This window comes from Caretta caretta, chromosome 11 (assembly GCF_965140235.1).
Source record: "Caretta caretta isolate rCarCar2 chromosome 11, rCarCar1.hap1, whole genome shotgun sequence".
NCBI classification, from domain to species: Eukaryota; Metazoa; Chordata; order Testudines; family Cheloniidae; genus Caretta; species Caretta caretta.
In genome coordinates this window covers 1,386,400-1,410,632 of record NC_134216.1, presented here as the reverse complement: position 1 = coordinate 1,410,632, position 24,233 = coordinate 1,386,400, and the positions used below count along the sequence as shown (strand labels likewise).

At 62.7% G+C, this 24,233-nt stretch overlaps 2 protein-coding genes across 7 annotated transcripts in view; one reads left to right on the top strand and one right to left on the bottom strand.

Moving 5' to 3' along the window:
* Positions 1-12: 12 nt before the first annotated feature.
* Positions 13-15,437, top strand: ANKZF1 (ankyrin repeat and zinc finger peptidyl tRNA hydrolase 1). 3 transcript variants are annotated; one of them, XM_048868702.2, is made up of 16 exons: positions 13-84; positions 2,798-2,940; positions 3,410-3,519; positions 4,222-4,324; positions 7,033-7,223; positions 7,779-7,894; positions 8,475-8,628; positions 10,046-10,268; positions 10,615-10,716; positions 11,053-11,193; positions 11,487-11,612; positions 12,499-12,823; positions 13,216-13,327; positions 13,687-13,821; positions 13,947-14,017; positions 14,167-15,437. In XM_048868702.2, the coding sequence occupies exons 2-16, from the start codon at positions 2,814-2,816 to the stop codon at positions 14,285-14,287; spliced, it is 2,157 nt and encodes a 718-aa protein (XP_048724659.2). In that variant the 5' UTR covers positions 13-84; positions 2,798-2,813; the 3' UTR covers positions 14,288-15,437. The 3 variants fall into 3 exon arrangements, with proteins under 3 accessions (XP_048724659.2, XP_048724662.2, XP_048724660.2); XM_048868703.2 differs by lacking the exon at positions 13-84 and adding an exon at positions 1,031-1,251; XM_048868705.2 differs by lacking the exon at positions 10,615-10,716.
* GLB1L (galactosidase beta 1 like) overlaps positions 15,261-24,233 on the bottom strand; it is a 21,892-nt gene continuing 12,919 nt past the window's right edge. For 3 of the 4 annotated variants that reach the window (XM_048868707.2, XM_048868711.2, XM_048868710.2), the window contains 11 exons: positions 21,417-21,597; positions 20,760-20,818; positions 20,278-20,399; positions 19,384-19,424; positions 18,151-18,269; positions 17,788-17,862; positions 17,616-17,705; positions 17,324-17,437; positions 16,737-16,868; positions 16,261-16,476; positions 15,261-15,989 (listed from right to left, as the gene is read on the bottom strand). In XM_048868707.2, the coding sequence (XP_048724664.2) occupies positions 15,762-15,989; positions 16,261-16,476; positions 16,737-16,868; positions 17,324-17,437; positions 17,616-17,705; positions 17,788-17,862; positions 18,151-18,269; positions 19,384-19,424; positions 20,278-20,399; positions 20,760-20,818; positions 21,417-21,597 (1,377 nt within the window). In that variant the 3' untranslated portion in view covers positions 15,261-15,761. The remainder of the gene's footprint in view (positions 15,990-16,260; positions 16,477-16,736; positions 16,869-17,323; positions 17,438-17,615; positions 17,706-17,787; positions 17,863-18,150; positions 18,270-19,383; positions 19,425-20,277; positions 20,400-20,759; positions 20,819-21,416; positions 21,598-24,233) is intronic. The other variant, XM_048868708.2, reaches the window with a different exon arrangement.

Here is a 24,233-nt window from a genome sequence, read left to right as displayed (position 1 = left end):
CGTCGTGGGGCGGATGTGACGTCCTGCGCGGCTGCCGTTGGCTTCCGGGTGAGGCGCTACCCGCTTCGCTTCCCCCCGGGACAGGTGAGCGCCGCCCTCGCGGCCTTCGGGGGGCAGGGCCCCTCTGGCCCCGCGCGGGGCACGGTCGGGAAGGGCTGGCCAATGGGGGGGCGGGGTCTCCTGGGTGCTCCTGGCCAATGGGGGGGCGGGATCCCCTGGCCAATGGGGGGAGGCGGGGTCTCCTGGGTCCCCCTGGCCAATGGGGGGGGTGGGATCCCCTGGCCAATGGGGGGAGGCGGGGTCTCTTGGGATCCCCTGGGCAATGGGGGGGCGGGTCCCCCTGGGCAATGGGGGGGGGCGGGGTCTCCTGGGTGCCCCTGGGCAATGGGGGGGGCGGGGTCTCCTGGGATCCCCTGGCCAATGGGGGGGCGGGGTCCCCCTGGCCAATGGGGGGGCGGGGTCTCCTGGGATCCCCTGGCCAATGGGGGGGGCGGGGTCCTCTGGGTCCCCCTGGCCAATGGGGGGGCGGGGTCCCCCTGGGCAATGGGGGGGCGGGGTCCTCTGGGTCCCCCTGGCCAATGGGGGGGTGGGATCCCCTGGCCAATGGGGGGAGGCGGGGTCTCCTGGGTCCCCCTGGCCAATGGGGGGGACGGGATCCCTTGGCCAATGGGGGGGCGGGGTCTCCTGGGTGCCCCTGGCCAATGGGGGGGGCGGGGTCCTCTGGGTCCCCCTGGCCAATGGGGGGGCGGGGTCCCCCTGGGCAATGGGGGGGGCGGGGTCCTCTGGGTCCCCCTGGCCAATGGGGGGGACGGGATCCCTTGGCCAATGGGGGGGCGGGGTCTCCTGGGATCCCCTGGCCAATGGGGGGGCGGGATCCCCTGGCCAATGGGGGGGTGGGATCCCCTGGCCAATGGGGGGGCGGGGTCTCCTGGGTGCCCCTGGCCAATGGGGGGGCAGGATCCCCTGGCCAATGGGGGGAGGCGGGGTCTCCTGGGTCCCCCTGGCCAATGGGGGGGGGGCGGGATCCTCCAGGCTCTGCTGGGCAGTCAGGGCACAAGGTCCCCGTGGCCCGTCCTGGCCTGCGCTGACCCCTCTAACCACATTGCCGCCTTCAGGAGATCGACAATCGTGCGTCGGACCCTCAGGAACCCGGAGATTGGCCCCCAAATGGCGACATTTAAACCCAGATTTAATTGTGTGTTTTCGGCCAGTCTCGTGGTGTTTGAAACCCCCCTCGCACCCCTTCCCAAGGTGCGTGTGTGGGGCAATTAGTGTCGTCCGCTCCCCCACACGGGCTGGATATGGCCACCGGACTCCTCGTTGTTTTTGTGGCTATAGACTGACACGGCTCGCCCCGAAACCCAGCTGCAGGAGCTCTCACCCCCACATCTGCAGTCTCCTGCCCAGCACTTTATCCTGTCCCCCAGCCCCCACCAGTTCTCTCCTCACCCAACCCCCCCTTCAGCGCCCCTCAGTTCAGTCCCCCTCTCCCATTGCCTCCCACTACCCTTAGTTCACCCTCCTAGCACTCACCCCATCTGCTCAGAACCCCCTATCAATACAGCCCTCCCCCCCATCAGCCCTCCCCCTCCTCATGGCAGCCCCCAGCCTCACCTCTGCTCCTTAGGGTTCTTCACCCTCTCCAGACCTCGGGGAGGGGGGCAGGGCTGCAGTGGGGTCCCCTCTCCCACTTCCCAGGCTAGCAGGGGAGCAGCCGCCTGGGCTGACAGCCAAAGCCCTGCTCAGGCCCGGGGTGGCTGACAGGATTTCTAAATAAAATTAAGCCTCACTTTTAGAACTCTCATTTTTTTCTAGCTGATTCAATTGCTTATTTGAGGGTTGTGGAGGGGGCCCCCCCCAGATGAATTTTCTCTTCCCTGCTGGAGTGTCGGCTCCTGTCTCTTGTTAGCTTGACAGCTTTGTTTATCAGAGGTGTAAATGAATTCTCATTGTCTTTCAAAGTACTTTGTAATTAGCTGCCTGGTGGAGAAACCGCATTCCTTTGTCCAGGGCGGGTAACTCCTGTTTGACTGGAAAGAATCATCCTGCCATGTGAGCGTTCTCTTCCCCAAGAGTTGGCACGTCTGCGGCGGGGTCATGATGTGGTTGGTGCCTGGTGTCCGTGGCGCAGCCCGTGGCAGGCTCCCCAGGCACTCGGCGGTCACATGGCCGCAGTGATAGAACTTGGGACCTTTCGCTCCAAAGCCAGCAGCCCTGTCCTGGAGGGGAACCTCCATCACCAAGAGCAGCACTGCGGGCTCTTTGCCCCGTGTCCCCCAGCTAATGAGCTCTCACCCCCACATCTGCAGTCTCCTGCCCAGCACTTTATCCTGTCCCCCAGCCCCCCACCAGTTCTCTCCTCACCCAACCCCCCCTTCAGTGCCCCTCAGTTCAGTCCCCCTCCCCCATTGCCTCCCACTACCCTCAGTTCACCCTCCCAGCACTCACCCCATCTGCCCAGAACCCCCATCAATACAGCCCTCCCCCCCATCAGCCCTCCCCCTCCTCACGGCAGCCCCCAGCCTTTTGTAGTGATAATCACCCATTTTTTCATGGTTTGTGTGTATAAAAACGTCTTCTGTACTTTCCACAGTATGCATCCGATGAAGTGAGCTGTAGCTCACGAAAGCTTATGCTCAAATAAATTGGTTAGTCTCTAAGGTGCCACAAGTCCTCCTTTTCTTCCAGCTAATGGTGCGGCACAACTGCCCATCCCCTGCCAGGTCACGGGTGCCAAGTCACAGGGCACGGGAGCCTGTCGATGGCTCTCTCTGCCTCACTCTCATTCCTTCTTCAGACTCCTGCTGGAAACAATGCAGCCCCTCGAGGTCAGGTCTGTGTTTGAGGCTGCCCAGGACCCCACCTTCCTGCATGGACTCTCCCTCGTCAATGGCGTTTCAGAGGACGTGCGGTCCATAGACTCTAATGCCATAACGCAAGGTAGTGCATAAAAGCCAGTGAGCTGGCTAGAGGGGTAGTGGAGCCAGCGGAGGGGCTTCCTGGGGGGAGGGTGGGAGAGTGTCCAGTGGGGGGATTTTGCTGCAGTCCAATACTAAGAGGTATCCCACTCTCTGGGGCTTGGTGGGGTGATGGGCTCTGGTTTGAGCTGCTTTACCCCAGTCAAGAGCCTTCAGCCTGAGGAGCGCAAAACACTTCACACGCACACTGAAACTAATCCTGTTTGGTGGGTCGGTATCATCCCTGTGTTACAGGTGGGGAAACTGAGGCACAGAGGTGCAGTAACTTGCCCAGGGCCATGCATAAAGTGAGTGGCAGAGTCAGGAACAGTCAAACTGACTCTTCACAGTTTGCTCTAGCCACACTTTGGAGTGATCTGTCTGTCCTGTAGCCCTCTGTCCCTCTCCAATGGAAGTGGCTTATCTTCCCTGAGCTCCTCTCCCTCTTTCAGAGAAGCTAGTGGTGGCCATTAGGGAGGAGAGAGCCCGAGGGGTCCCAGAGATATCGGACCGGATGTGCTGCTCAGCCTGCTCCCGGGTGTTTGACAGCAGGGAGGAGCAGGTAGGCAGCAGCCTCGGGGGTGGAGGCGGAGGGGTGGTGTGTTTTCCATTGCCCCCAGCAGGCAGTGCTGTGAGCGAGCAGGCAGCTGGGGAAGCCGGGTTGTGTGAAATGGGTATGTGAATGGCCGAAATGTGGACCATAGAGATCTGCAGTTGTGGCCTGGGTACGTGGAGATGCAGCCCAGAGACTACTGGTCCTGAAATGCAGTGCTCCATTTTGGGCTTACCCACTTGGCACAAGGTGGAGTATTTCACGCTGGGATTTGTAGTCTCCATCAGCCGCACCCACAGAACGAGGGAGGCTGCAATTGATTCTTTTTTAAGCCAGTCAAGTGCATTCCTCAGGCCCCTGGTAAACTGCGGCTGCATCTCTCAGCTGGGCAGGGTCTGGGAGCTCTGGCATAGCCACATTACCAGCTTCCACACGCTGCAAAGCCCTGGGCCAGAAAGCTGGTGCCAAGGCCCTGCAACCCTGAGGGCAGGGTGGGAACTTGGCGCTAAGGGCATCAGCTAACCAAGTGACCATGACGTGCCAATAAAGCAAGGCAGCTTCTGCTGATTCCCAAGTCCCCGGCAGGCTGGCATCTGGCTGAGGGGACCTCCGCACTGTCCAGTCCCGGGGCATGGGTTGGTGCGCTTCCATTCATCCGACCTGGGGGATTATCAGTATGGGAGGCCCCTTCTCACTCCGTTTCCTTCCCAGACTGAGCATTACCGCCTGGACTGGCACCGCTTTAACCTGAAGCAGCGTTTGCTGGGGCGCCGGGCACTTGCAGCAGAGGAGTTTGAGGAGAAGACCCGTGCAGGTGAGGGGGGCAGACGGGAAGGGCTGCTGTCACGGGCTTGCTTGAGCTGGTGGAGTGCCGCACGAAGCAAGCACCCTTTAATTATCAGTTGATATCCAACGCTAGGTGTCCCCTGCGCTGCAAATTCTGCAACATAAAACAATCTGTCACTGGCTCAATCCAAAGGTGCGGCTGGGGTTAGGCCCCTGACCAGACTGGCTTTTGGGATCAGCTGGAGCAATCATAGAATCATAGAATCTCAGGGTTGGAAGGGACCTCAGGAGGTATCTAGTCCAACCCCCTGCTCAAAGCAGGACCAATCCCCAACTAAATCACCCCAGCCAGGGCTTTGTCAAGCCATGACTCCAATAGAGCCATGCGAGGCATCCGAGTTCCAAGCATCCTGCGTCAGCAGGGCAGGGAGGGCTGCAGAACCAGTGCGCTCAGCCAATGGTCAGGAAGGGCTTTGTGGAATGGAACCAGATGGTTCCTCCTGGAGCTGCATCCAGTCCTGTTTGAGTGGCGCAAGGGTCACTGCACTGCAGGGCTTTCAAGGGGGCACCCTGGATTCCTCCTGAAAACCCCTCTGACGAGTAGAAAAAGTTGTGTGGTGGATCTTGAATTACCTGCATCACCCACAAACCAGGGCCACCAGTAATAGTCTCAGCAAATAATCCAGTACCTTTCCAATCCAGATACTCTTTGAAACACCAAGGGCCAATCAGAGAGAGGGTCTTAAATTGTGACATTAATTTAAAAATTCTTCCCCTTGGCTGACAACGACATTCTACTAGCTCAAACACTGCTGTGACCTAACCATGAGGTTGCTTTAATGGGAGGTAGTAATGGGGAGAAACACAGAAGAAGGTTGATGAGGACACTTCATCAGTTTAAAACAGAAGACTAATTAATTGCAGTGATTCTGTTGAGTCTTGGTAGATAGCAGCAGGACCACCTGGGGGTAAATGATGCAATGCACGGCTTCGCAGGCAGCTAGACATATCCACACCACTGGGTGCTGCCCTTTGTGGCCAGCTGCTGGTGGAGCTGCCTTCCACAGCAACAGTCAGGAGTGGAGCTGGACGGGCAAGTTGCTGCCACTGACGGTGGGAGAGTCCATGAGAGAGAGATGGCTAATCCTTGCTAGTTGTCACCAGGGGCCTGGACACCGCCCAGCTTCCCCTTGGAACTAAAACGTTCCCTTCGCCCTCTGACATTTTCACTTCTTAAAACTCTTTGTTCAGCCCCAGCTCCTGCCTTTGTTGTTTTAATGCCTTGTGTGGTCTTTATTCAGAGTTTTGCAGGCAGGCAGCCCAAGGCGCTGCTTGCTTTCTTAGAACTCCGGGGATGGTGTTGGCTGCTCTCACTGAACACTCAGCAGAGGATATTTATATATTTTTAAACGGATGAAGTAACCATGTAATTACTCTGTGATATTAATTACACATCACCCAATCCTTCCTCCCCATCCTAGCTTCACCTGCAACTGGCCACTGGAGGAGGCAGCTAGCTGTTTTTATCTTGGCTGCTGGGCCCTGACTGGGTTTTGCCCACTCCTGGCCTTTCTACCTGCTGGAGGAACAATTCTTGTTGGCTCCACTAGCAGCTGATCCTAGGGGTGGCCTTTCTAGGCAGCTCTTGGAGGTTTAAACTTGCTACTTTTTTCTCCCCAGAGAGCATGCCTTCTTTGGATGGAGAGGTGGCAATGTGGCAGGGGCATCAAATGTCTGGTACACTCCATCACAGCAACTCTTCAGCAGGGCCCATAGGCAGCAGGAAGCCTCTCTGCTGGCACCTGACTGTGTGGAGAAGCTCTGAGCACCAGTCCCACTTATTTTCTCCCTAGTAGCTGCCTGCTTCCTGGATCCCTTTGTTTTCCTGCCCCATGTGGGAGGCTCCTCTGAGATGAGTTCAGGTCCTGTCATGTCATGTCATACATTACCGCTATATAAATCCATAGTATGCCCACATCTTGAAGACTGCATGTAGATATGGTTGCCCCATCTCAAAAAAGATTTGCTAGAAGCTGGGAGTGGACAACAGGATGGATCACTGGGTGATTCCCTGTTCTGTTCATTCCCTCTGGGGCACCTGGCCCTGGCCACTGTCGGCAGACAGGTTTCAGAGTCGCAGCCGTGTTAGTCTGTATCTGCAAAAGAATAAGGTGCCACAAGTACTCCTGTTCTTTTTGTCGGCAGACAGGAGACTGGGCTAGATGGACCTTTGGTCTGACCCAGGCTGGCCTCTCTTCTGCTCTTTGTGGTGAGGTTTGTTCTAACCCCTCCTCTGCCCCCTGGAGCTGGCTGGCTCTGACCTGTCAAGTGGGACCAGGCCATAGACGGGTATCTCAGTGAGGACTGTATGTTCTGCGGGTGCCTCCCTCCTCAAACACTCGCTCTCCCCGACCCTAGGATCCTGCTGCACCCCAGAATGTGGTGCAGTCCTTCCACAGCATCTGCCTGGTTCGCTACCCCAGGAGCACCAGGTGGGTTGTCTCCACACTGTTCACATTGGCTGGGCTGTGAGAGGCCATCGCACATGACCTAGAAGGCTGGGGGGAGGGCAATGGATATTCGCGGGATCTCTAGGTCTCCAGGTGGGACGTGGAGGAGGTGGCTCTGTGATCCTAGTGGACTGGGAATTGTTCCCTCCTCTTCATTTTAGGACTCGTGCCTTCCTCGGGCACCTTAGCATCTGACAGCCCTGTCCCCCTCCTGCCCCGTTTGCAGGTGATGTCTCCAGCATCTCCGGGTCCGATTCTGATAACTCCGATTCGGGCAGCGAGACCAACCTGCTCCCTCCCCGAGGCCATGCAGACCCAGGGAGCGGCCAGCAGAGCCACCGCTCGGCTAAGGTTCTGTTCCGCAACTCCCAGGGCCAGCTGCTCTCCGCCTACCGCTGTGTGCTGGGCAGTAAGAAGGTAAGCGACGGCCCAGCAGTGCTGAGCCCCATCCCCAGTGACCTGCCAGAGGTCCTGGAACAGGTCATGGTCCGGGATAGCCCTGACGGGCCAGCAAGCGGGGTTTGGCTGGGACCCCTGACCCCTCTTTGCCCCCTATGATCCTGCGGGCAGCTGGACGCGTGTGCAGGGGAGCCGGGCGCCAGCTCTGTCGGGATCTGGCTGTTCCATTGTACAAGTGGTCGGGGTTTAGCTGGAGCGGTGCTTGCCAGAGGATCCTTGTCCAAGTGCAGGGGGGTGGCCAGGCCCAGCTCATCCGGCTGGAACCAAGGCTTTAGTTGGTGCATGATGAGCCCTGTTCAGATGGGAGCTGCTGCTGCCATGATCACCTGTCTGGCCTCAGCAGGAAGGGGCGACCCCTGCCACGTGGGTCAGCCCCCAGACTGCCCCTTCCTCGACTGCCTGCAGAGCCCCTGGCTAATGGCTCCCAGCTGGCAAACCCCGCTGGGTCATCGGCTCCAGCAGAGGGAGAGCCTGTGCCACCAGGCTGCTAACAGGAGGGTTTCCTTGTGCCAGGGTGGTGGTGAGCAGCAGGCGGAGCTGGTGGCATCTCTGCAGAGCCTGGGCGCAGGCACCTGTTGGGTTATCCTGATGACAGGCGGTGGACACTTTGCAGGAGCCGTCTTCAGGGGGTGAGTGTCCCAGTCTGGCCCTGAGCATGGGGCTGGGGCAGGGTCTGCTGCTCCAGTGGGCAGAATCCTGTGAGGGCCTTGGCGTGGGAAGGAGAGCTCTGTAGCTTGTGGGTGGTTTGGGGCTGTTTTCCCCTGGCAGAGGGGATCAGAGGGGACGTGGTGAGATGGGCCCTTGCCCCCTGTCTGCTTGTGGGGCTGGCCCAGAAGGCGTCTCTCCTCTCCCCAGGGACATGTGGCACTCCCAGAGCCTTCACGGGCCCCTAGCAGCAGCAGCTCCTGGGATACCCTTCTTCTGCCCATCTGTCCCCCGAAGCTGGCAGTGTGCTCTGGCTGGAAGAGGAGTGTTCATTTCCCTTCTGTATGGAGGCCCCAAAAGGGGCAGGAGCTCACCCGGGTCCCAGAGTGAGTCAGTGCCGGAGCTGGGAAGAAAACCCAGGAGTCCTGACACCCACCCAGTGTGTGCCGCACAGACCCATGGCCAGGCCTGCCCTCATGGAGTGGGGCTTAGGCCCTGTTCCCCCATGGCAACAAGGGTCTGGGTCCTGCTGCCCTGGCCCACTCTGCGGTTTCTCTCCCCCAGGCCTGAGGTGCTGGATCACAAGACCTTCCATCGGTACACGGTGCGTGCCCGCCGCGGCACGGTGCAGGGAGTGCGCGATGCCCAGGGCCAGGCCTCCATGCCCAAATCGGCTGGTGCCTCGCTGCGGCGTTACAACGAGGCGGCTCTGCTCAAGGTAGGGGCGATCGCACGGGCCCAGTTCAGGATTGGGCCCTCGGTGCTGGCCACGCCACTGTTCTGGGGCAGCCTCTGGGTGGGGGCTGCCTAGGCCATGAGCAGCCCCTCCAAGGCCTTGGCTGCAGGTGGCTCCGTGGGCAGAGGCTGGACAGGGTGTGTGCTATGGCTGGAGTGCCCGGGAGTGGGGATGGAGGGGGCGCGCGGGGCCTGGCAGGGAGGCTAGGACAGTGCCATGCTCCCCACTGGGATGCCACCCTGGGTTCCAGTCCCCCTGCTTAGGGGCTGGGGCATGAGAGAGGCGCCCCTGTGCTTGGGATGCCCTGCCTCCTACCTCAGGGCCAGGCCTTTGGGCTCCCTCTCCAGGCTTCTGGCAGTCCCTGAGAGAGGCATTTAGGGATAACGCCCCCCCCCATCCCAGGATCCGAGGCCAGCCTGCCAGGCGCCCTGTCAGATCTAGCTGAGTGCCCCTTATTGGCTGGCATCTGAACAGTCCAGGCGCTGCCCTGGCTCGGGGTGTCCGGCGCACAGTGGAAATGCAGACCCCTCTCTAGCTCCTCCTCCCGAGAGCTGAGACCTCATGGGCCCCTGCCCAGCCCCGGGGGACTGCTGCTGGCCCCTCAGACGGGCCCCATCGCTTAAACTCAGCCCCTGGCAGACCTCCACCGGCCGGGCGCTCTGGGGTCACATCCCCGCACAGAATCCTACCCACCACTGCTCTTCACTTCACAGCTCGAGAAATGCCCAGATCTAGACCTAACCGATAATCCCTACACGCATCTCCCTGCCCCAGCTTCCTCCCCGCTGCAGCGTGCTCTGCAGGGCCCTGGTCCTCGGGGGTCCAGGATCTTCCTGCTACAGAGCTTGGCTTGACTTCCAGGCCGGCGCCCTCTCTCCACCATGGCCTACTTGCTTTCTCGGTCCTTGGGTGGTCCCACCGCTGCCCCAGGCCCCCTGCTGCAAAGCCTGCCTGTCCCTGTCGTGCCAGATCTTCCTGGATCTCTCTCCAAAGCTTCTCCCCAGGAGTCCTTTAACCCTGCTTTGTCACCTCTGCCTCCGGGAAGTGCCCACTCTCCAACCAGCTGTGGCGAAAACCTGTGCCTTCAGCCAAGCCCCTTTGTGTACCCGTTAGGCATCAGAGCAGTCGTTAAGGTTAATGAGTCCCCATTGTCCCTAGGCTGGGGGGAGGGGCGGCCGGCAGGCAGCACACGGGGGATCCTGCAGCGAGCACCATACTGATGCCTTGATAATAGCAGAACCACTAAGCTGTGCGGCCACAACCTCTGAATCCCCGTCCCCCCCGCCCTGGCACCCCCCAGCTGCACAGGGCTGGCTGTGCTTGGCCATACCCCAGTCCAGAGGAGGGCTGGCAGGTGGGGCCCAGGAGCTAGCGGTGATCCCTCCCCTTCCACCCCCAGGACATCCAGGACCTACTGGCCGGCTGGGCACAGCATCTGCAGGGAGCCCAGCGCATCTTCCTGCGTGCCCCCCGTGCCAACCGGGCACTGCTCTTCGGCGGCAGGAACCCCCCTCTGCACAAGGACGACCCACGCGTCTACAACATCCCCTTCAGCACCCGCAGAGCCACCTTCAGGGAGGTGCTGCGGGTGCACGTGGCCCTGGCCACCCTGCAGGTGTATGGTGAATACTGGGGTGCGGGGACAGTGGTGCTGGGGGGCCAGGCGTGAGTGGTCTGCTTCCCTGCTGCCTGTTCCCCTGACCACCAGGCTGGGATGGCATTGTTTCTAGACTCTGCCCAGGCCAGGGTAGCAGTGCCAAGCTGCCTACTTCAGGTGGGGGGCAGTGGGTTCCTCCCCCAGGGATGGTGGTTGGCTGCGATGCCCCATCCCGCTCTGTCTGCAGCACCTGCCCTGCCCCACGCTCTGTGGAAGGGGGGTGGGCTGGCTCCCTGCTCTGCCCTCTGTCTGGGGATGGTCTCTGCGGGGCCCAGCTGGTGGCCCGCAGCCCCAAGGCTCCTGTCCCGCAGGGAAGGACACAGCGGTGGCGGATCTCGCTGGCTCCCCCCGGAAGGGCTGGAGGAAAGTGCCGTGTGCGCCGGTGGAAGAGCCCCAGCAGGGTGACGCCAGCAGTGAGTGAGGGGGAAGGGCACCGGCTGACTCCCACCCCCAGCGGTGTTTCCTGAATCGGGGAGGGAGGGTGCCCAGCACGGGACCTGCTCTTGTTTGTGCCCCAGCCTTGTGGTCCCCTTGGGACAGCAGGTTCCAGGCATCTGGGCACCCCGTAAGAGCACGGTGCCGCAGGGCACGGTCTGGGCGTGGGGGGCGCTCCTGGACTGCTCTGATCCAGGCACAGTCCTTCCCAGCGGGCCCTTCCCCCAACTCACCTGCAGAGAAGGGGTGGGGCCTCCTCTGGCCGAGCGCACGGGCGGGCCCACCAGCCCCAATCCCACCTGTCTCCCCCAAAGCCCCGTCGGAGGAGGAGGAGAGCCAGGCTGGGGAGCTGGAGACGGTGGAGGTGACGCTGAGCACGCTGCAGCTCCAGGAGTTTGAGGTGATGCCTAAGCGAAGCCGCAAGAGGAGGAAGAAGAAAAACAAAGTGGGGAGAGGTAAGAACGGGGGGTTCCCCTGGGACGGGCGCTGCTGGTGGCCCTGCCAGACCCACTCAAGGGCAAAGCCCTCGCGGCACAAGGGGCTAACATGGGTGTCCTTTGGTGTGTGTTGGTGGGGGTGCATGAGCAGGTGGAAGCTGCTGGCTTCCCTGCCTTTGCCTCTGGCGCTGGGGGCAGCTGGCACCTGGCCTTTGCTGGCAGGGGCTGGGGGAAGCTGCATGCCCCTGGGATGGGGGGAAGGTGTTGGCCCCGGACCGTGTTTATCCCTCTCCTGGTCGTTCCCGGAGCAGGGGCCTGCGCCGAGGGGCCAGGAGGCCACGAAGAGCCCGAGGGCTCAGCACCGCAGCCAGGAGCAGGGATGGTGGCGGAGCCCCAGGATGGGCCTGGGGCAGAGCCTGCTCCCTGGGAGAATGGAGGTAAGTCAGGCTGGGCCATGCTGCTGTCTCTGCCCTGCCCACGTGTGCCACGTCGGGGCTCTGGGCTCAGGCCGCTCCTCCCCTGCACCCCATTTGCCCTGTCAGACCCCCCCAGCTCACCCCTTCCATGTGCTGCTGTGTGCAAGCAGGGGTCGAGGGGGGCCAAAGAGGCAGATCAGCAGAGTGGTGGCCATACTGAGCGATCCGGATCGCCCAGTCTGCGCTGTAATATGGGCAGGTGGAAAGGCCCACCCCTAGGAGCGAGGCTGCAGGCCACACCATGGAGTGGGGGCCTCTGGAAAGGACTCGGGGGTCAGTGGTAAATGGCTGAGCATGAGCTCCCAGGGTGGTGCTGTGGCGAAGGGCTAACGTGAGCCGTGGGGTGTGAACGGGGGATTTTACCTCTGTACACAGCCCTGGGGAGACCGCCCCTGGTCCTGCGTCCAGTTCTGGGCTCCACAGTTTAAGGAGGATGTTTGAAAAAACGGAGAGGTGCAGAGAAGCAGAGGTCTCTTGCACTGAGACCTGTGGGGAGCACCGTCTGCATCCCTTCTGGAGCGGTGGTGATCGCGGTGCGTCACTCCTTGCGGGAGAGCCCAACGGGGGCTAACAGCTCCTCAGGCCAGCCGAGACAGGCAGAGCCAGAGCCAGACAAACGAAAAGCTGGTGCACCTCGCTAACCCTGCAGGTCGTTAACCATGGCATCTCCTCTCTGGCTGGCTTTGCATCTGGCCTGGTGCCATCCTGGCCCATGCTTTAGCCACAGCCAGGGGTGACGGGCCGGGGGCGCACTCTGGTGTATGCCGCACAGGGGTCAGACCCCTGTGCTGCTTGGGCTGGGGGGCCCCTGGGGCCAGCTCTGAGCTGCTCTGTCCTTCCCTGCCAGAAACGCTGCTGGGCCAGCTCCGTGACGCCCTGTTCACGGCCTGCAAGACGGGGGACGCGGGGACGCTGCGGCGCCTCCTGGGTGCGGCGGAGAGTGGGGCCCCCCCTGCGGGCAGCGAGGATGGTGCTGTGGGGCAGCCCCAAGGCCACCCTGGCAGGGTGCAGAGTGAGGGGTCAGAGCCCACCTGTGCGGCCCCTGGGCTCCTCTCGCTGCTCAGCGAGCCCATCGACGGGACCGGCTTCACCCTGCTGCACGTGGCGGCTGCGGCAGGGAAGGGGGCGGCCGTGCGACTGCTGCTGGAGGCTGGTGCCGACCCTGCACTCAGGTACAGCGACCCCCTGAGGCCAGCGCTCTGGGCAGTCACCCCCCCCCCCCCGCCCAAGGCTGGCCCTGCCTGTGGGCCCGGGGGTCTGCAGCTTCCTCGTTCGCCCTTCAATGCCCTGTCTGGTCTGGTCCCGGGGGCCTGCGGGAAGGTGCCCTCCGCCTGCACCGCTCCAGCCTCTGGGCCCCCCAGCCTGCTCCCTCTCCCCTGCCCCAAAACATCTAGCCAGCTGGGTGGGTGGGCTGGCCAGGGAGCAGGGCGGGGCGGGGTCCCCTTCCCAGTTCTCCCCGGGGCCTGGCTGGCTCGTGGGGCTGCCCGTCCTGCAGGGGCTGGGGGAGGGCAGCAGCAAGCCCTGGCCTATCCCGGCCCTGAGCCGCTCTCTGCTTGGCTCCCAGGGACTGGCAGGAGCGACCTCCGTATTGCGTCTCTGCCGACAAGTCGACACGCAACGTCTTCCGCAGGTTCATGGTGGATCACCCAGCCAAGTACGACTACAGGCGGGCCAAGGTGGGTGCCTCCCGCTGCCCTTCAGCCCTGAGGTCCCTCCCTGGCGCCCTCGGACAGCTGGGGGAGCTCAAATCCTCCCACCCCGGGGTGCCTGAGCCCTCCCTGGGGAGCACCAATCCGGCTCCAGGCTGCTGGCCCCCTCCCCCAGGCTGGGGGGCCCTGCCCCTAGGCTGCACCTGCCCTGCTCTGAGTTGCGGGGGGAGCCGTGTGAGGAGCCAGGAGGGGCTGTAGTGTTAAGGCCCCTGTGTACAATCGAGGAACCCAACCCCCGGCCCACCGCGAGCCAGCTGTGGGGGCTGTCCGCAGAGACGGGCCGGGGAGCCAGGACCCCCCCGGCTGACGGAGCTCGTCCTCCCCAGGTGCCCGGGCCCCTGACGGCGGAGATGGAGGCCGGGCGGCTGGAGAAGCAGCGGGCGCAGAAAGCACAGCGGAAGCAGTGGGCGCAGGAGCAGGAGGAGAAGCGGCGCTTTGAGGCCCTGCCAGACCGGGAGAAGGTGAGGCCTGGGGGGCCCAGGCACCCCGACCCCCATGGGGGGCTCCCTGCCCTGGCTCTCGGGCTGCTCAGGCCGGGGGACAGGGCTCACCCCACTCACTGGGGCTCTGGCTCTCTGCTCCTCAGAGGGCCCTCGCTGCCGAGCGGAGACTGGCTGCCCAGCTGTCGGACACGGGCGCGGCTCTCGCCAACACCAGGTAACAGGCACTGAACCTGCTGCGGGCCCGGGGGGGCAGCGGGGAGGCCCTGTTCCCCTGTGGGGCTGGCAGCTCCCCTGTCCAGTTGCTGGCAGGGAGCAGGCCTGGCCCCAGACGCTGGCCCATGCCGTACCTTCTGGTTTGTGTAGACGCTGCTGGCAGTGTGGCGAGTCCCTGCTGGGCCGGATCCCCTTCCACTACCTCGACTTCTCCTTCTGCTCCACGGGCTGCCTGCAGGCTCACCGCCGGGGCCGCGCCGGGCCCACCTAGCGCCCGCGCCGCCGGGAAGGCAGGCAGCTGCCGAGCGCAACGGGGGTTGTGTGGAAATGGACAGTCGCCTGCCAGGTGCTGGGGGGGGGGCGCTGGGAGCTCCCGGGGGGCTGAGCCCGAGTGTAAATCCCTGTCGCAGCTCAAGGCCTCCTTCCCAGCACGGGGGGCAGCCCCATGCCCCTGCCTCAACGGGAAGGGGATCATGGCGCAGGATGGGTTGGGTGGGGGGCGAGCACCGACCCCTGGGCAGGAGCGTCACCGGAACACGGGGTCAGGGTCCTGTTCTGGGGCAGGGGGTGCTGAAGGGGCAGCGTGGCTGGTGGATCGATGGAGGAGGGACTAGACGGCTCAACGCTGGTGCTGTGCGATCCACCTGAGTGTGCCCCACAAGCTGGGCTGAGGGTGGTTAATGACGGGCAGCTTGGCTCAGGGCAGCAGCCCCTTGCCCTGGGGGGAGCTCCCTGCAGCACCCTGGGCCCTGCCCGGCACCCATGAATCTTCCCCTTTACCCAGGGGCTGAGCTGGCTGGCCCGGGGTAGCCCAAGCGGTGACTGACTCAGGACGCTGCCCCTAAAGCTCAGCCCAGCACGCGCCTGCCCTTGCTGCTGGATCTGGGGAAGGGGGGGAAGGTGATATAGCCCCCGCACCGCTTCCCCCTTGTCCTGCAGAGGTGGGGGAGGAACCTCCCCCCCCCAGTGCCCAAGGTCCTAGTCACCCCCTGGGTGCTGGGGGCCATGTTGTGGACGGGTGCCCGGTTTTTCCCCAGGGTGCAGTACCTTGACCCCAGTACCCTGAGCAAGCCCCCAATGGCCCTTGAGTGCCCCCCGGGGCTCTGAACCCGGGCTCTGGCTCAGGGTGGCTCGGCTGGTGCCCCCGTGGTCACTCAGAGCTGTTCACGACCCGTGAGGTTTGCGGTGAACCACCCTGGGGCGGGCACGGCGCCAGGGTGACAGAACACGCCGGACACGGCAGGGAAGGCACGAGATTTTCTTTGTTTTACCAGGTAATAAAATGTAACCCTTGGTGCCCAGCCTGGGGGGGGGAGTCGGCAGGCGGGAAACCAGCGCCGCAGGAGTAGCCCCCGCGGCACGTGGCCGCAACACACCCCGCACCAGGCAATAAAGGGCAAGCCAAAGCCGCAGGCAGTGAACGCTGTGTCTCCATTCTGCGGGGCACGGGGGCCCCTCGGCTCGTCCTGCTGCAGGCAGCTGGGCCGGGCGCCTGCCGGGCCCCAGGGGCGGCACTTGGGGTCTTCCACTGGTGGGGGGACAGACTCTGCCCGCTGGGGGCTGGCCCAGCTGTGGGGGGCCATGATGAGGTTCTGGGCAGCCCTGCCCCAGCCAGTACCTGCTATTTCACCAGGAGCAACGCTGCCCCCCGCCTCTGCGGCTGCAAGGGGCCCCCAGGCCCTGCCCTCCGCACAGCTGGGCCAGGGTGAGCCCTCTGGGGCCCAGGAGACACTGGGGGGGGCGTGTTAGGGAGTCAGCAGCTTGGCCCCAGTCCCGGGGCTGGCGGTCCGGTTGAGCAGGGGCCGGTCCAGGAACAGCAGGAAGGGCCTGGGGGGGGCCCCCTCCAGCTCCAGCAGGGTGATGTTGTTGGGGGCCGAAGCGTGCAGCAGGGAGCCGGGCACGAAGAGCGTCTGCTGGGGCCCCTGTGCCGGCCAGTACCGGCCCAGGTTGAAGCCATTTATCCAGAGCTGGCCCTGGAGGGGCAGAGAGAGGGCCTGAGTGTGTGTGTGGGGGGCATTCTCAGCCTGGCACACTGCCGCCCCTGCCCACTGTCGCCCCGCACCCTGCCTGCCCACTGCCTCCACCCTACACACCCACCCGGTGCCCTCTCCCCTGACCCCCCCCCCCCCCCCCCAAGCAGTGGGCAGAGGGGAGTGAGCAGCTGTTCCATCGCAGCCAGGCCCCAAGCCGGCCCCCCGCCTCCAGCCGGCTCCCCTGCCCCCAGCTGTCCCTCTGCCTCGGTACCTTGCTCCAGCCTGGGAACTTCACGAAGGTGTCCCAGGCGATGCCAGGGGTCTGGAAGGTCCCCGTATAGAGAGCCGGCTGCAGCGTGGCCCTGCTCCCCTCAGCCTGGGGGGTGGGCAGGGGCCAGCCCCGCACCACGGCCGCGTCCACGTCCAGGGGGTAAATCAGCCAGTCGCTGAGCAGAGCCGAGTCCAGGGAGAGATTCCGGAGCAGGCCCTGCCAACACGGGGACGGGAGACCGGTGGGGAGGAGCAACGTCCTGGGCACTGACGGCTCCGCCCGCGGGCTCCCCACACAGGGCGAACCCTGCTCCTTCCACCTGGGGAGGCTGCCCAGCCCTGCTCCATGCCCCGGCTCCACCAGCTGCTGCCCCGTCCCTCCCCAGCCCCTCCCCTATGTCCGCAGGGACAGCAGGCATTGAGGGTGCCCGGCCCAGCGGGCACCTGGCAGCAGCGCGCCCACCTCCCGCCCCTCACCTTGAAGTCGCTGGTGTTCACACCAAAGTTGATCCTGCCCATGTTCTCCACCAGCAGGTCCAGCGTGGCACCAGCCTGGCCCGTGAGGTTCAGTGTTGTCTGCCCGTCGCGCTCCAGCCTCCCCTGGTACTCCTGGCGCCAGGCAGGCATGGGGAACTGGGTCAGCACCAGCCTCCCCTCCCCAGAGGCCCCTTGGTGCCAGGCCTTCCAGGTCCGGTCTGGGCGCCCCCACTCCCTGCACACACCGGGACAGGCAAGCGACCAGATGGACTCTCCCCAGCGGGGGGCGGGCGGAACCAGCTCCCAGGTCTCCCTCCCATATGGATACCCTGGGGGGGTGAACGCCAAAGCAAACCCCCCACAGATCCGCCCCCACAGCAGAGACGGGGACCAGGGCAAAGGCCCACAGACAAGCAAGCGCCACAGAAGTGCCCAGAAGCAGGGACCCCTGCACAGCCCCCACCCCAGGCTGTCTCCAGCACTGCCAGCCCCTCTGCCCCATGGGCACTAACCCCCCTTCTGCTGCAGAGAGAGGGGCTGGGCATCGCCCCACAGAGCTCAGGGCCCCGGAGTGGGCCGGTACGCACCCCGTTGAGCAGCACGTAGGCGCGGTCGCAGACGCTGTTGGGAGGGGAGCTCAGAGGGGCTGGATCCCAGACGTCCCGGGGCAGGCGAGTCCGGTAGAGGACGAAGCCGTGAGCCTGCAGCAGAGTGGAGGGTGAGAGCCCCATGGGAGCAGGGGGCCGAGGCGCTGCCCATGGGAAACCCTCCCCAGGGCCTCCCGGCTGCAGCAGGCCCAGCTCCTTCCTTCCCAGGTAGAGCCTTGGCAGAGGCGAGGAGTCTGGCGCCAGGACCCCGTGCCCACCCCTGCCCCCTCACCTGCTTCACGGCCTCGAAGGTGAGGGGGAACCGGCTCCGGATGGGCCCGCTGGGGCACAGCACGTCCAGCAGCTCCAGCACCTCGCCCTGCTGCAAGAGAGGAGAGAGGGTGGGTGGGTGGGTGGCCGCCTCCTGGGGCCGGGCGGGGGGAGCTCCCAGGGCAGCCACTCACCTTCCGCAGGGGCACGGAGCCGTAGGCGTACTTGGGGGTGGCGGGCGGCATCGGACCCTCAGGCAGGGGCTGGAACTGAACAGCAAACCCCCATTAGGAGCCGGCCAGGCTGGGTCAGGGGCACGGTGCCCCCTCCTGATGCCATGGAAGTGGGGCAGGGGGCCGGAGCCATCAACCCAGGGGTCGCGCCGGGGGTGCCCCCCTCCCTCCGCCCTGCGAGCCGCCCTCGCCCCCAGCTGTCCCCGCGGAGAGCAGGGTGTTACGGTGCGGGCAGGACAGAGCCCTGCCCCCAGACACAGGCAGCCGCACCGGCTTTGCGCTGTGCCCGGGGCTGGTTCCCCGCCGGCCCGCTGGGCTCGGTACCTTGCTGATGACCGTCCGGATGGCAAACAGCTTCTCGGTGGGGTCGCCGGCCTCCGAGAGCGGCGCATCGTAGTCGTAGCTGGTGGTGACTGGCTTGTATTGGCCCTTGTAGTCGGCACCTGGCCAAGGCAGGCGCAGTGAGCCACGGCTGGGCCCCAACGGTGCCCCTTCCTGAGCCCTGCCGTGCCCCCCACTGGCTCAGAGCCTGGCAAGCCGAGGGAGACAGGGGCAAGGGCCAGGGGCCGCTGGGCTCCGGGAACCCCATGGGAACAGGGCCTGGCCCGTGGCACGGAAACCACATGGACCGTGGCCTGGCACGTTACTGGAGGATGAGGGCCGGTGCCGGCATGGGCTACAGGGCAGAGAAGGGGCTCGCTGCACCAGGCCCCAGTAGGATGGGCCAAAGCCTAGGTACCACAGCCCTGCAGGGACCCGCCAGGCAGCCGCTGTGACAAAGCGGGACTGTTCTTAATGTTTCCTCTGAATACAGTGGGGTGCCTCAGTTTCCCCTATGCATTTCTTACGTCTCTAGGGGGTGGGATAAGGGGATGTAATTGTTGCAGAGCAAAGGGCCAGGGTCCATAAATGGCGACACTCTGTCTCCTGGCCACTGATGCCCTGGGCCCTTCCCCCTGCAAGGTGAGAGCTAAAGGGCTGGAGAACAAAGGAATCAGGTGCCCTCCTGGCCTGGGAAAGGGACAAAGCCCAGAGGAGGAGGGGCTGGAGGGAGTTTCAGTTTGGGGCTGGCTGGGGACAAGGAGTGAAGGGCAGACGTGGTGGTCTGGCTCACTGCCCCCCAAAATGGACCCAGCTGAGGGGTCCTGTTCTCTGCACCTACAAGCTCTGTGTTAGACCATGTTCCTGTCGTCTAATAAACCTTCTGTTTTACTGGCTGGCTGAGAGTCCCGTCTGACTGCGGAGTTGGGGGGCAGGACCCTCTGGCTTCCCCAAGTCCCCACCTGAGCGGACTGGCTGTGGGAAGCGCACGGTGGGGCAGAGGAGGCTGAATGCTCCGAGGTCGGACCCAGGAAGGTGGAGCCGGGTGAGCTGTGTGTCCTGCAGACAGGCTGCTCCCCGAGAGGAGACTCCCCCAGAGTCCTGCCTGGCTTCGTAGGGAGCCATCCCAGCGCATTGCCCGGGGATGCCGGGACAGCCCCCCCAGCCCTGTGCCCTCCCTGGCTCCTCTGCTCCCCGGCTCCTCTGCTCCCCAGGGGCAGGGGCGGGGGGACTCACCGCTCCAGTAGCCGAAGTTGGTGCCTCCCTGGAACATGTACCTACGTGATAACCCAGAGGGGGCCATCAGCCCCCAGCAGCTAGCCCAGACAGGCCTGAGGGCTGGGCAGCCACCCTCCCTTCAGCTACCCCCCATCACCTCCCTCCTTCCTGACCCCCCAGTTCCCAAAGAGGGACCCAGCCCCACCATAGGCTGGAAATCACCAAATGCAGCCAGCCGTGTAAACCGGCTACTGCCCAAGGGAAAGGGCCAGAGCCCCTGGGGAGCATGGGACAGAGAGAGACCCCGGGAGGGGGGACAGGGACCGAGAGAGACCCGGGGGGAGGGGAGGCAGGAAGGAGAGGGCAGGTTGCATTGACCCAGGGCTGCACTGGGGCCTCCTGCCTGGAGCAGGGAAGGGGAAGCCCCTGGGGCCCTTTGCTACCAGTCCCCGTGCAGGGAGTGCAGCGTGGCCCAGAATCGTGCCAGGGCCACGGCACCGACCTGCATGGCAGGGCTGGCACCTGGCTCAGCCCAGGGACCCCTGGGTGCTGGGGGTGGTGCGGAGACGGGGAACCAGGGACAAAGGAACTGGCCGCACGGGGCTCCCTGGGGCAGGGCCAGCCGCACCCCACTGCCGAGGGCGGCTCCTGCGGGGCTGGCCAGACCCCAGCAGAGGATGGCCCTGGCCCTCCAGCACGGCAGCACCAATCCCCCTCCCTCCCGCACGAAACAGCTCTGGGGCCGGACCCGGCAGAACCTCCCCAGGCAGCCTGGGGCAGAGGAACCCCCGGGCCTTGGGGGCCTGGCGCCCGCTGGGATCCGGCAGCAGGCGCCCCATGGCCAGGGGTTCCTCTGCCCCGCCCAGCCCCCCCCCCCCCCGGCCCGGCCCCCCCCCGCGGCCGGACAGTCACATGTTGACGTTGGCTCCCAGCTGCAGCATGTCCTGGAGACCCTGAGCCACCTGGGCGGGGCTGCTGCTGGCATGCGGCTCTCCCCAGTAGTCCAGCCAGCCCGTGTAGTACTCCGAGTTCACCTGGGGCAGACGGGCCGTTACCCACAGCCCCGGCAGCCAGCCAGGGCCCCCCAAGCCCCCAGCTCCCAGCAGCCACCAGAGGGAGTCACTCCAGGCACCGGGCAGCCCCCCCGCTCCCCGCCCCCCAGCACTGAGCCTGCAGGAGTCGCTTCTGAGACAAGGGGGTCCAGAGCCCCCTGCCCAGGCCCCCTGTGCCCCACAGAGCCCCCCCATCCCCCACAGAGCCTCCCCACGCCCCAGAGCGACATCCCCCAGAGCCCTTCTGAGCACAGAGCTCCTGCCACAACCAACCCCCAACTCCTACAACCCACAAAGGCCGAGGCAGCACCCGCCCCCCATGCCCACGGGGCCCACTCTCACCAGAGGTCCCTTGGGTTCATAGAGTCGCTGAGGGGCAAACGCGGCTGTGACATTGGGGCCTGGGGGACAGAAGGGGGCAGGTCAGTGCAGGGCTCTAGGCCCCCATCGGGCTTGTCTGCCAGCCCCCCTCCCTTATACCCCCCCGTCATCTTGCCCCACATCCGAGCCAGCTCCCCCCGCCGTCCTGCCCCCATCCGAGCCAGCTCCCCCTGCTGTCCTGCCCCCCATCCGAGCCAGCTCCCCCCGCCGTCCTGCCCCCGTCTGAGCCAGCTCCCCCTGCCGTCCTGCCCCCATCCGAGCCAGCTCCCCCTGCCGTCCTGCCCCCCATCCGAGCCAGCTCCCCCTGCCGTCCTGCCCCCCATCCGAGCCAGCTCCCCCCGCCGTCCTGCCCCCCATCCGAGCCAGCTCCCCCCGCCGTCCTGCCCCCCATCCGAGCCAGCTCACCCTGCCGTCCTGCCCCGTCTGAGCCAGCTCCCCCTGCCGTCCTGCCCCCCATCCGAGCCAGCTCCCCCCGCCGTCCTGCCCCCCATCCGAGCCAGCTCCCCCTGCCGTCCTGCCCCCCATCCGAGCCAGCTCCCCCTGCCGTCCTGCCCCCCATCCGAGCCAGTCCCCCACCGTCCTGCCCCCACCCCCACCCCCACCCCCGCCCAGGGGCACCTGGCCCGAAGTCCACGGTGGCGTAGAGCCCCTGCAGGGTGCCGCAGCGCAGCTCGGGGGCGCTGTTGCCGTCGGTGGTGAAGAGCAGCACATCGGGCCCCAGCCGGGCGCGGAAGGCGGCCAGCAGGTGACGCAGGTAGTCGTAGTCGCAGGCGGAGTAGCTCCCGTATTCGTTCTCCACCTGCGGGGCCGGGCAGCCGTGAGGGGGGGGGCGCTGCGGGACCCTGGCCTGCCCCCCCCCGCTGTGCCTGCTGTCAGAAAGGGTCGCTACCAACCTGGCAGCGTGACCCCCCCAGAGCAACACGAGAGAAAGGGAACAAAGAAAAGGGACCAGGAGGGGTGGGGGCTAGTTGAGGAGCCCACCCTCCTTGCGAAATGGGTAGTGGGACAAGGCCTGTGCCCATGGGCAGGGGCAGTTCAGCGAGGAAAGCAGGATCAGGCCCAGACAAGCAGACAGGCAACAGATAAAGAGATTGGAAAACAGGTTAGGAGCCCTGAGGGGCATAGTGGCAGGAGTAAGGGAAGGAGTAAGTAAGTCCAGGCATGGGGATTTCAGATCCCTGGGACAATACTTGGAATGGTGTGAAGGTGTCATTTTGGGAGATAAACAAGTGATGTAAGGACAGAGAGTGAGAAGTTAACTATGCAGAGGCTGGAGGGAACGGAACAGCTGAAAGATGGGGAAGTGTTACAGAAAGAGAATTCTTGGTTTCTTTGCAGCGATTCTGAAGGAAAAATGGGCCCTTTTCCAAAGAAATGTCTGTAAATAATCCAGGCACAGAGATAATCTGATTTAAATAATTGGACTATCGACAATTTAGTCAAATTTGCTAAAAGAAGAAGGGGTTTCTATTGGAATTTACCTGCCCCCAAGTGTATAAGAGGCTGCACAGCTGTGTGAGAATTAAAGCAGTGTAAGGGCTGCTAAGGAAAAAGCGACTGTAGGTACATATCGGGGGGGGGGGGGGGGGCGTAAATATATTGTGTAAACGTGTATTTTACAACATTCCTGGTTTGTAAAACCCTGTTTTGTAGGTTTAAGATGAATTGGCTTTTTGTTTGTTTCTTTGTTTGTTTTAAGTAATACCACTAAAAATCCATTTGAATCTTTCACTCAAAGCTGCAAAACTGAGGGAGGCTTTTTGCCAGACACAGGTAACTAGTGGTGTTCGGCTTTGGTAGTTAGCATTTAACCCTTAAGATACCCCAGTGCTTTATAAAGTTCAATATTTTTTTATAGACCAAAGTCGGGGCTGTAGTAAGGGGCAGCCAGAACCGGGAGAACGGAGAGAGATTCTAACTTTTTCTTGTTAACGAACAGACGGTGCCCTCTGGAGTGACAGCAGAGGTGAGGTGCACAAAGAAACAACGTCAGGAACACTGATCAGGTGGCTCTGCGTAATCAGACTGTCACTGTGATAAGCGCACATGAAAACTCTCTGAGCTCAAAAGAAACAGTTACACTGTATGTAAAAACTGGTATGGCTAACGTTATAGAAGTTAAACTAGGGAAGGAAGGTTTCAGAATAGCAGCCGTGTTAGTCTGTGTTCGCAAAAAGAAAAGGAGGACTTGTGGCACCTTAGAGACGAACCAATTTATTTGAGCATGAGCTTTCGTGAGCAACAGCTCACTGAAGGTGCATTTTCCCCAGGACATGTGCAGTGTCTATTGTAGAAGGGGTAAAAGAAATACAAACAAAACATGCTACTTAATTAAAATCCTATTAGGACTCCAAAAGGAGCCACAGTAGGTTGTTGTGATAAATGAATGGGGGGTAGTTTCCTTTTATGGACACCCAGCCACCCAGTTAGCTAAAAAGTCCCTCTTGGTGGCTGTTCTCTGCTTGCTTTACCTGTAAAGTATTAACAAAGTTCCCCAGGTAAAGGAAAAGGAGTGAGCACCGGACCAAAAGAGCCAATGGGAGGGCTAGAACTTTTTAAAATGGGGTGGGGGGAAAACTTCCCTTGGTTTGTGTGTTGTGTCTCTCCGGGAAAGAGGGCAACAGAGGGCAGCAGGAATTCTGTGTAAGGCTTGAACCAGATGTAAAAATGCATCTTCCATACCTAGAAGAAATTATTGGACAGGGCATGTTTAAATAGCCGCAATTAGGTTTTTTTTAGTTTATTTTGGCTTGTGGATCTCCTCTGGGCTAACCCCAGAAGCCTTAGTTTGCTTGTAACCTTTTTAAGCTGAACCCCCAAGAAAGCTATTTTGGGTGCTTAATTTTTGTAATTGTTTCTTTTAAGTTCTAGCAAAAAGCCTAAGTTCCAGATGCATTTTTTTCCTTTTGGTTTCTAATAAAATTTACCTTTTTAAGAACAGTGTGGGATTTTTGGTGTCCTAAGAGGTTTCATGCTTTGTGTGTATAAAAGATCTTCTACACTTTCCACAGTATGCATCCGATGAAGTGAGCTGTAGCTCACGGAAGCTCATGCTCAAATAAATTGGTTAGTCTCTAAGGTGCCACAAGTCCTCCTTTTCTTTTTGCGAATACAGACTAACATGGCTGTTACTCTGAAACCTGCCAGTATGCTGTTTGAGTAGCTGATAGCCACAGCTAATTTCCTTTGTTTTCTTTCTCAGCTCTTCCCTGGAGGGGGGTGAAAGAGCTTGAGGGTACCCCACAGGGAGGAATTCCCAAGTGCTCCTTCCTGGGTTCAAAGGGTTTTTTTTGCATTTGGGTGGTGGCAGCGTTTACCAAGCCAAGGCCAGAGAGAAGCTGTAACCTTGGGAGTTAATACAAGCCTGGAGCGGCCAGTATTAATTTTTAGAATCCTTGCAGGCCCCCACCTTCTGCACTTGAAGTGCCAGAGGGG